We start from the raw sequence: 12103 nt of genomic DNA, 5'->3' as shown, positions 1-12103 counted from the left end.
TAATTGGGCCCATTTTGGACATTTTCACGTATTCACTTTTGTGGCCAGCAGTTTAGACATTAATAGCTGTGTGTTGAGTTATTTTGAGGGATTTACACTGTTATACAAGCTGTACACTCACTACTTTACATTGTAGCAAAGTGTAATTTCTTCAGTGTTGTCACATGAAAAGATATAATAAAATATTTACAAAAATGTGAGGGGTGTACTCACTTCTGAGAGATACTGAAGATAGATAGATAGATATTGTAATGATTTACCCAATTATAGTGATATGCTGTAGATAATCCATTGTACTGAGTGAACCCTAAAATCTAATGTTTGATGTGTAAAGTTTAGAAAAATATCCAGATAAGCTTAAAGGTTAAAGATTCAGTTTACTATCAAGGCCACGGAGTCAAATCTGAGCTGTGTATTGCGTAACAAAAATGACTGGTTATTGTTGGCCTGCCATGGTTCTTGTTTATGTAGTGTCACATTGACCTTGAGTGAGGCACATAACCTTACCTGGAATCTGAGTTTAATAGAATCATAATATTTGTTGAGAGGCTGTTATTTATGGTGTGCACTAAGCATTTAAATTTTCAGTAGAAAATTATAGTAAATCATGGCAACCATCACACTGTTGTTACACCATGTTCCCAGACAACATTTGGCAGCTTTTACAACCTGCACAACAGCTTTCTAGACAGAGCTCTGTGAAATTACCAGCAGCAATATTTCAATACAGCCTCAGGGAAACAGTCAGCTGTGAGGATGTACTCGTGCTGTCAAAATGGCACTGGCCTCGCTCACACAATGCCATCAGGTCATTGAGCATCCACTGCACGGGTAAATTGAACACTTCCCAATTTGCAGAGGATCTTTCCTGTTTCTGTCTCTAGCCTTGCGAAGAAGAATGTCACTGAACCCGCTGCCAAACATGGGTTTAATACTACATATGCAGCCTGTGACAAATTTTGTTGAATTATTAGTGGTATTTAACTTGAGGCGAGTATTACTATCACTAATGCCTACTTTGAGCAAACCCAAGTATTAAACATCTGTGTGCAACTTATGCCTCTCTGTTTGTGTTACAGACATGGATGATATTAAATCATGTGACTTGAGTACAGGTGTGCTATTACTTTTCTATGTGATTTGACTTTGACTGTCAGATGATAAAGGAATAGTTCACCCAAAAAATTTACTTGCCCTCAGGCCATGCAAAATGTAAATGAGTTCATCAGTACAAATATGGAAATATTTTAGCATTACATCACTTGCTCACCAATGGTTTCTCTGCAGTGAATGGGTGCCGTCACAATGAGAGTCCGAACAGCCGATTAAAAACATCAAAATAATCCACACAACTCTAGTCCATCAATTAACATCTTGTGAAGTGAAAAGTTGCATGTTTGTAACAAACAAATTAATCAAGATGTTTTTTAACTTCAAACCATTGCGTGCAACTAAAATATGAGTTCTCTGTCTATTATGTTGCTTTCTTCAGGGAAAATGTTATCTTGTCTGAATCCAAAGAGAAATTGTAAGCGCCAAGAGTTCTTTGACAAATATCTTGGTGAATTTTGATGTAAAAGGACAACAGGGGATGTTTTTTTTGTTTTGTTTTATTTTATTTTATTTATTTTTTTTCCCCCACTGGAGGAAGCGTTATTGTGGATGTTGTGACAGTTTAAAGTTAAAATGCCTTAATGAGAGATAGATATATATTTCACAAGATGTAAGTTTATGGACTGGAGTCATGTGAATTACTTGTGGATTATTGTGATGTTTTTATCAGCTCTTTTGACTCTCATTCTGATGCCACCCATTCACTGCAGAGGATCCATTGATGAGCTAGTCATGTAATGCTAAATTTCTCCAAATCTGTTCCAATGAAGACACAAACTCATCTACATGTTGGATGACCTGAGGGTGAGTATATTTTCATCAAATTTTCATTTTTGGGTGAACTTTTCCTTCAATGATACCTTGAATCATGTGACTTGTAGAGTTGTGCTTTTCTAAGTGATTGGACTTAATTTTTTAGACTGGCATTTTCTTCATACAATTTACAAATGTAATATTTTTTTCAATCAGAATGTACATTACTATTGCCATATTTCTATACTTGTACCATGTACTGTAATACCTGCTCTTTTAAATTCCTTCTAAGTACCATTGTACATAAATATGATCATTTGCGTCATGGTTCCAGTTGGTGTATCTTGATAAATGGACATTTGTTTGTGGGTTTGTGTGAAGTGTTTCTGTTTTCTCATTCATGCTTCATACGGTTTTCTCACACTGCTTTGGGGAAGACTTCCTTTAAAGCCGCCTCATTGGTAATTTGGCAGTGCTCTAGTATCCGATTGCACACATCAGCCCCTGAATTGCTCTCTCAGTGGGAAAGGTACTCTAGCAGCTCAGCTCTGGCCTGCCATTAATCAAAGCCACTTCCAGTGGCCCACTCCAGAAACACAAGCGCTTACCCTGTCTCAAACAGACAGCTCGACAATTTGTCTCCTTAGAGAAAGTCGACATTTTAATGCCTGCATTTTAATAGGAATGTATAACAGCGGCCTGTAGAGACAAATGGACCATCATCTTTACAGATTGGTTTTTCTCCTCTAACCTCGTCTGAACTGTTTCGTTCAGGGCAGGTGTACTTAAATCGACCGGAAGATTAAGTTTTAGCACGTCGTGCTTTCAGAGGTTCGATTTCCATGTTTAACGTAGATTTAACGTTGATCTGACTTTAGGATTATTTAATATTCTTTTGTTACTGTCCGCATCCGCATATCAGTGTCAGATACTGGAGCTCAAACTAGACTATTTAAATAATGTAGTGAGTTGTCATGATGTTTTATGTCTCTGTCTATTTGAATTTGCTTTGACAATGACAGTCATTTTGACTGGGATTGAGATGACTAGTATTGATTTTCCTCTCATTGTTCCATTTACCAGGTATTTCTCCATGTCTCAGATCAGTGTTGTTCAATCTTTCATGTCTTTCAAGTGGACAGAGGGAATGAGATTAAAGGGAGGTTTCTGAAAGGTTCTCTTGTTACAGAGCAATCAAATTGCTAGACAGGTTTGATGATACATTCATTAATATTTGCTACTCACAATTAACTTTTTAGATGAAAAGTAAATGTCCAATTTTGTAATATCAGAAGCATTCCCATCTTAAAGTAAGCTGCTTGTAGTAGGGATGTGCAAACCTGAGTAGTTGGTGGGTTGACTAGTGTACTAATCTCTCTTAAAGATTACATTTCTGTCATTATTTGCTTACCTTCACTAAACGTACATGACTGACTTTCTTCTTTAAAAAAGAATTTTCTTTTTTACACATTTTCCACAGAACACATTTTCCACAGAGGAAAGAAAGTTGTACAAGTTTAGAGCAACAGAGTAAATAATGACAGAATTTTGGGTGAACGTCCCTTTAAGGACATCCATCAGACCAAATCAGACACTTTTTCCGAAGGACATTCACACAGCATACATTAAAACAACTGCTGGATGAAATGCATCAAGCCTAATTAAAAAAATAAATAAATAAATAAAAAAACAAGCTGCTTTTAAATTAAAAAGACTTTTTGATAATGATAATTGATAATGTGGTGCTCATGGCGCGAGACACTGAAAAACAACAGTGAGACCTTAAAAAAAGATGTGAATTTTAGGATGTGCATTTAACAATTCATTACAAAAGAGGTGTTTTGATGGCTATAGAGGCAATGCTTTTAATTGCTTAAATTGGATGAAGCAAAGCAAAGCATACTGCTAGCATGCTAAAACCAGAGATTGTCTTACTATAGGGAGATGAGAGGGTCTGTATTACTAACTGTTGGAGAAAGCGTTTACTTTCCTACATTAACATCCATCCATTCAAAAAAAAAAAAAGGGCCTCTGGTCTCCTTTCCGTTAGCATTAGCCGTAAAGAATTTTTGCCTAATAGTTGCAGGCTTGCCTTCTAGTGGCTTTGCTAAAATCCACCAGAGAAGTTGCATCTTTAAATACTTCTCTTTAAAAGCTGCATTCTTAGCTTTATAAAGCTAAACAAAGGGATTAGATCTGCATAAACACATTAGTTAACCTCAATAATCTGCTAGTCGACCATCAAACATCTGCATTAATGTGGTACTGCTAAAAAGCTTGGTTTATGCCATGTCATTATTGTACAGTGTTTTCAAAGTTTAGTTGCACAATAATATGTAATTTTCGAGCCACTAGGCAGCATTCAGTAAGATAACACTAGTATTTTTCCAGCAAACACACAAATCTGTAGATAACGTCTGTTGGCTGCCGACAGCGGTGCTCAGCGTGTCCACTGCGGTTGAGTGGATATTGTTTATGGGAGGCTGGGCTCTGTCAGGCGGTCTATTTCAGACCCTGTGTTGTGGCTGCAAAGGGGGACGACGCAGCAGATGCTACAGATTGTGCAATGCATCTAACACGCATTCTGTCTGTGCCCTCAACCGAATGGCACATGACCTCAGCAAACATCCTTGGTCAAATAAAATGACCGTATACCTGAGGGTGTTGACTCTCTGATTTCGAATAGAAAGCTAATTCGCTTCCATTTCTCCGAATGATCTTCAACAAGAATGTCCTGGAATTAATATTTTACCACAACCGTTCCTGGTGGTAGCGAGTTTGCTTTAATAGCTTTTTTTCAAGGTGAAATAATATGCCCCTGTTCATAATGAGCCCGTGCATGTCTGGCAGCGCCCCGGTTGCGGAGCGGTGATAATTAAGGGCTCTATAGCAGGAATAAAGGTTACGTCTGCGGCGGGTTCGCTCGACTGCTCGTTGATGCAGCGCACGCACCGACGGTGCGTCTGTGTGTGTGTGTGGCTGGAATTCACATGAAAGGACTCGGGCGAGAGAAGGGAACAGGAGTGGGCGGGGGATGAGTCGTTGATATGTACAGCGTGACTCAGTTAAACATACCGAACTGCCGGGGTATTTCAGGAGCATTTAATACGTTTTAATTAAAACAAATATTTAGAGCGAGAGGACAGATTAAAAGGACAATCGGCATGTTTGACTTTGACGGGTGGTTTTGGGCCTTACGGTTCGCTCGTGGCTGTAGCTACTTCATTGAAATGGAGTGTATATATTTGTTCAGGTTCTTTGTGTACCTTTTCTCTGAGGCGTGTTTAATTTTTGATAAAACGAAGCCATAAATGTTTTCTCTCAAGCCACTGGGTCACTACGTCTGGACGGTAAATATTTCATAGCTCTGCTGAAGCTAGTTCCGTTACGGACGTTGGTTTTGTAGACAAGCTCGTTGCGTTTCTCGAATCCAGGTCTAGGTTTATTTTAAGCATCAGACGATGATGGCATATGCTATTCAGTTCATTAACAGCTTTTGCTGTATTAGGCCTAATTGATTCAGACCTGCTTGATGAATATTTCGAGTGCCTGGAGTCTTTGAAGTATGTGCCCTAAACCTTTCACAGCACCCTGTCGAGAGTATCATCAAAATAAACTATGAGCCACAGACGCAGGCGTGTTTAGAATATCAAGCGTGGATTTATGAAGCTGCATTCCTAAATAAAACTGCTTTTTTAACTTTAAAGGAATAGTTCTTTTAACGAAATGCTTGCTTTCTTCCATGGAATATGCAAGGAGGTGTTTTGGAGAATTTTGCAGGGCTTCATTTGATTAATTCAAGCTGCAGTGAATGCAGATCTCCAACTTCCCAAAAATGTCAATAAAGCACCATAAAACTCTTGCACTATATATGCTCCTGCACACAGTCTTCTGAAATTGATATGCACTGAAAATTTCTTCTTGCAATGTAGCTATTAGATCTCGTTCATGCACAAACATATCAAATGATGAAAGAACAAAAATTGTTCTATAAGCAGTAACTGAAATTTTAGTAATATAAGCCATGAATTAAACGCCATTCCGTAAAATAAGTATAATGAACTATGCAAAAAGCGTTTTGAAAGTCTCCAGCATATTTCATAATACCCAAAAGTCGAACATAGTTCACTCCTCAAGCACGTTATCATGTCCATCAAAAACTTTTCTTTTGGAATATTAGAAGTAAAAACATCAATTTAACACGCTCATGGGCATCAGTCACTTCACTGAATTCTTGCTGGGCAAAGAAATATATAATTATTAAGTTTTCAAATCCACATCCACATTTGAACATCACAACACTGATGTCTGTCAAAAAATAACATGCACAATACACTCTCACTTGATAGGTGTTTATTTTTATTTTTTTATAAAATATGGTTTGGTCTTCTCAGTTGTTTAAAAGATTAAGGCAGTTATAAAAATTTTATCTTTGTGCCACTTTTGAGCATTCTGAACATCCGGACATAGCAACAGCTCAACCAATAGTGTGAGTTTGAGGGTGTGGCTATTTGTTTGTTTAACCAATGGCAGATTAGGGGAGTGTTAGAAATCTGTTTGAAAACAATCATTATATTCACTATTCTGTTTGGTGAGGCTTGTGGTGCAGAAATGTCATATTTTAAGCAAATATATTTTGATATTTTAATAAGTGAATATGAATGTGCTTAGCTATAGATTATATCTATAATTTATCAACTCATTTAGTGAAATCACTGATGCCATTCTCTCACTGGAAAGCACATATTACCTGTTAAACTTGACATCAGGCTCAAGAAAATGACCAGGTCTGACCTTCTCGAAGTGTGTAGTTACTGTGTAAAGTTACACTGGTTTAATCTATCAATATATGTTTAATCCACAGGAAGTTGCACGGTGGAGTGAAGACCTTTGGCTGTGAGTTCTGCGGAAAGCAGTTCCTGGACAGTTTACGATTGAGGATGCACATGCTGTCTCATTCAGGTAAACCCTCCCATAAATACCATGATCACGCACGAATGTAGTCCCGATAAGGAAGAAAGCATAGATTACAGTGCCATTGCACAAGTGATACGTGATCGCTGTTGTGCAACAAGTGTCAGCCCCCTGTTGCCCCGTGTTTGTCCACCATGTACCGCACGCTTAACCTGCTGTAACAGATGGAACATTGCACTTCTATTAGTGACGCAGTGTTTGGTTATCCCCGTCTTCCCACTTCCCTCTCCAGCCTCATATGTGTCTCAACTGTTACATTTCAAGCCTGGCAGAGATCCAGTCTGGGCACTCTGCCACATTATTAGTACAGTATGTACAGTGAATCTTGCCAGCTTGTTTTTTTTCTCATTGTAATGAGGAGGTGTAGGACAGAAACACGCTTAAGGGAGGGGACGGATCCAGTTGTTTATATACATCCAAACCCATAATTAAACGATCATGCTGAAATGATGCTGTTACATGTTATGTAAGCGTGTGGTATTGTTTCGTGCCGATGTGTGCTATTAACTTCGAACTTTCGCCATCAGATTTTAGTTATCAAAAGGGTCTGTTGCATAACCGTAGACATAAAATAAACCAGATGCAGACTGCAAAATTAAGTTTAGTGCTGAGACTCTGTGTTTTGGGCTTATGCTGTCCAGCTGTCATCCTGTTTTTTTATTGTAGCTCCTTTTTAAGATCTTTCCCTTTCAGTCTTTGCTTTACATAGTGTATTATTTGGTCAACCGACATGGGTTTTCCATAAAAATGGCACTAGTGAAAATTCTGCTATTTAATCAAATTTTATTTTAATTACACATTTAATTATTATTATTATTTTTAGTTTTTTTTAATTACAAATGTTATTTATTTTTTTATTTTTCTTCTCTCTTCTTTCTTCACTCTTCGTTACATATGTATTTAGATACGGATATATAATAGAGATTTACACACACAGCACAACCTCACACCCACATACTTCATATAATCACATGTAAAACCAATCATGATTTAAAAAACAAAAACATAATTGTTTCTTTTTTAATAATAAAACCACATGTAAAACATTAATTTAGTTAGTTTGTTAGTTAGTTCTGTTTCTCTGTTGTTGTTGTTGTCTATGTTATGTCCCACTATGTCCTATCTTTTGTAAAAATACAAATTATTTTAAAAAGAATGATATGTATATAGCATAACAATTTTAGTGACCCCACTCTATATATGATACAGACTAATACAGTTTAGTTATAGCAAATTATATGCACACAAATATGCCCCCAAAAAACACAATATTTACTTAAAAAGGAGAAAATTCTTAAAATGTGACCCTGGAGCACAAAACCAGTCTTAAGTGTCAATTTTTCGAAATTGAGATTTATACAGCATCTGATAGCTTTCATTTGATGTATGGTTTATTAGGATCGGACAAGATTTGGCCGAGATACAACTATTTGAAAATCTGGAATCTGAGGGTGCAAAAAAATCCAAATATTGAGAAAATCACCTTTAAAGTTGTCCAAATGAATTCTTAGCAATGCATATTACTAATCAAAAACGACGTTTTGATATATTTAAAGTAGTAAATTTACAAAATATCTTCATAGAATATGATCTTTACTTAATATACTAATGATTTTTGGCATAAAAGAAAAATCTATAATTTTGACCCATACAGTGTATTTTGGCTATTGCTACAAATATACCCCAGCGACATAAGACTGGTTTTGTGGTCCAGGGTCACAAATATCAGTTAAAAAAATCAGTCTGTACAGTACAATATATATCGGCCTGTTACTATTGGATCAATGATTTAAAATATTAGGAAGCATTTTGTCCCGTTTATGATAGCAGAGAAGGGACATTATTTGGGAAACATGGAGAAATGACATTTCAACATGTTGCAGGCAGGATTCAAACCTACTTTTTCAGGTCAGGGCTCCCGCCTCACTATCAGGGATGCTGTGATTGATGCTTATTGAACTCAGTAGTTGCCCACACTAAATTGTGCTTTAGAGGGGAATGTCCTGTTTCAAGTGGAGGGGAAATACACTTAGACTGGCAGCAGGAAGTGTGTGTGTGAGAGAGAGCGTGTGTCCATCTGTCTGATTAAGTCTGTAGTTGTCTCTCTGGAGGGTTTGTGAAGCCCACCTCACTTGACTTTATCAGCACACGTTTTTGTCAAGATTCTGACAGCTCTCTTCGCCAAATGAACTGAAAAGTCCTTTTTCTTTTATCTCTGTCTGCCTATTTTTTTGTGTGTTTATGAAAGCAAGAGGAAGAGATTTATTATTTTTTCCCTAAATCCAACCCTCCTAATCTGTTATAAATCAATATCATAAACACTGGCAACAATATTCAGTTACTCCCACATTTAATCTGCTCGTAATCCGCCGTCGCACCTGTTCACGCACGACACGAAGCAGAAACGAGAGTGAATCTTCATCATGCGCAGCATTCGGGGTGAAAAGCCCTGTCAAGATGTTTTCTCTTAATGTCTCTTTCTTTTTTTTTTTCTCTGTCTTTCTCTCTCCGTCTGGGAGAAGCCCTGCGCTCGGAGCCTGGCGATACGCCAGCTCTTCCCTCGCACTGATGACATCATCAGCTGCCGGCAGGTCTGGATGTTCTGCCAGCATTCTGGAGCATTTATGATTGCTCGCAGATGTGTGTCCAGGAACATACTGTACCCAAATCCCAAAATTAATCAAACTTGACTGCTCTCCAAGCCACTGCTCTCCAAAATAGCGTGAGCTCTGGGGTGGAGGGAGGACACTGGCGGAGTCCTAAATAAAACAAAAATGCAGAAAGAAAACAGAAATGTTGACTGCAGGCCTTTGGAGGCAGGCTGGAGAGGATGGAGCAGACGTCTGCGCTGCGGTTGAAGTGTTAAAGGGTTACGTCCGAGGGCATGCCCTACAGTACATGCGCCACCATGCCAGATTCTGACACTTTCCATATACTAAGATGTAACTTAGTGTATCCTAAATATGATAAATCTGAAAAATATCCTAGCATAGAAAGTCTAATGTCCGTATCCTCCTCCTTAAAATGTGGATTTTGGCCTGTCAGAGGTCTTGACATCTGTTTAAACCTTCAAATATGCAAAAAATGCATATTTTCATTTTGACACACTGTTGAATTTATATTAAATTCGTTGTCAAAATAATTTAATTATTTACTTTTATTTGTTTATTATTATTTAGTATATAGCAATAGTATATTTTTATATAATGTTACTACTATTATTATTTATAATTATTAGTATAATTATAATTATTTATTATAATTTATTTAATATATATATAAATTTATAATTTATGTTACTCATTTTACTCTAACAGTTCTTAAAATTGTGACACCTCGATAAACTGTCTTTAAATTTTACCCAAATTTAGGGCTAAATTTCAACCTAGTTAACAAAATGTTTCTGGATTTTTTCAAAATTGTATCTGCTTATCTATCTATACATATATATATATATATATATACAGGTGCTGGTCATATAATTAGAATATCATCAAAAAGTTGATTTATTTCACTAATTCCATTCAAAAAGTGAAACTATTCATTCATTACACACAGACTGATATATTTCAAATGTTTATTTCTTTTAATTTTGATGATTAGAGCTTACAGCTCATGAAAGTCAAAAATCAGTATCTCAAAATATTAGAATATTACTTAAGACCAATACAAAGAAAGGATTTTTAGAAATCTTGGCCAACTGAAAAGTATGAAAATGAAAAGTATGAGCATGTACAGCACTCAATACTTAGTTGGGGCTCCTTTTGCCTGAATTACTGCAGCAATGCGGCGTGGCATGGAGTCGATCAGTCTGTGGCACTGCTCAGGTGTTATGAGAGCCCAGGTTGCTCTGATAGTGGCCTTCAGCTCATCTGCATTGTTGGGTCTGGTGTCTCTCATCTTCCTCTTGACAATACCCCATAGATTCTCTATGGGGTTCAGGTCAGGCGAGTTTGCTGGCCAATCAAGCACAGTAACACTATGGTCATTGAACCAGCTTTTGGTACCTTTGGCAGTGTGGGCAGGTGCCAAGTCCTGCTGGAAAATGAAATCAGCATCTCCATTATGCTTGTCAACAGAAGGAAGCATGAAGTGCTCTAAAATTTCCTGGTAGATGGCTGCGTTGACTGTGGACATCAGAAAACACAGTGGACCAACACCAGCAGATGACATGGCAGCCCAAATCATCACTGACTGTGGAAACTTCACACTGGACTTCAAGCAACATGGATTCGGTGCCTCTCCACTCTTCCTCCAGACTCTGGGACCTTGATTTCCAAATGAAATGTAAAATTTACTTTCATCTGAAAAGAGGACTTTGTATTCTCAAGCTTGCGGTCATCCCTGTTGCTTGTGCACCTTTTCCTACCCAAATGCTTCCTTCCAGTCAACTTTGCATTTAATATGCTTTGATACAGCACTCTGTAAACAGCCACAGCCTTTCAGTAATGACCTTCTGTGACTTACCCTCTTTGTGGAGGGTGTCAATGTTCGTCTTCTGGATCATTGCCAAGTCAGCAGTCTTCCCCATTATTGTGGTTTCAAAGAACAAGAGATACCCAGAATTTATACTGTAGGGATGGTCATTTATTCAAACTCAAATGTAAATATTCTAATATTTTGAGATACTGATTTTTGACTTTCATGAGCTGTAAGCTCTAATCATCAAAATTAAAAGAAATAAACATTTGAAATATATCAGTCTGTGTGTAATGAATGAATATAATATACAAGTTTCACTTTTTGAATGGAATTAGTGAAATAAATCAACTTTTTGATGATATTCTAATTATATGACCAGCACCTGTATGTATGTATGTATGTGTGTATATATATATATATATATATACACACACACATTATTAAATTCATGTAAAGACGTTTGATTTTTAATGTTTATTGAATATTAAATTAATTGTCAAAATAATTTTTTGATTATTTATTATTTGCTAATCTTACTCACTGTAACGGTCCTTAAAATTATGACATCTTGGTAAACTGTCTTAATTTTACCCAAATTTAGGGCAACATTTTCAACCCAGTTACCAAATGTTTTTTAGGTTTTTTAAAATTTGTATCTGTTTATCTATATATTTTACTATTGTTTTTATGTATTTTACGTTTTAAAAAAGCTGTTATGTTTTATATAAATACATTTAGTCTATTTAAATTTGATTTATAATGTTTATTGCTAGAAAATTTGGTCCCAGATTTTGATAACAGGGTTGAAAAAAAAAAAAAGGCAAACCAAACAGAACGTTCC

The 12103-nt window shown here is 36.7% G+C and overlaps 1 protein-coding gene across 2 annotated transcripts in view; it reads left to right on the top strand.

Moving 5' to 3' along the window:
* zbtb16b (zinc finger and BTB domain containing 16b) overlaps positions 1 to 12103 on the top strand; it is a 58886-nt gene that overhangs the window by 11551 nt on the left and 35232 nt on the right. For both annotated transcript variants that reach the window (XM_058799483.1, XM_058799484.1), the window contains one exon: positions 6731 to 6828. In XM_058799483.1, coding sequence (XP_058655466.1) covers positions 6731 to 6828 — 98 coding nt within the window. The remainder of the gene's footprint in view (positions 1 to 6730; positions 6829 to 12103) is intronic.

Source organism: Onychostoma macrolepis, chromosome 15, assembly GCF_012432095.1.
Source record: "Onychostoma macrolepis isolate SWU-2019 chromosome 15, ASM1243209v1, whole genome shotgun sequence".
Taxonomy (NCBI): Eukaryota; Metazoa; Chordata; class Actinopteri; order Cypriniformes; family Cyprinidae; genus Onychostoma; species Onychostoma macrolepis.
Note: the sequence above shows the minus strand (reverse complement) of the source record. Positions and strands in the feature narration are given on the sequence as shown.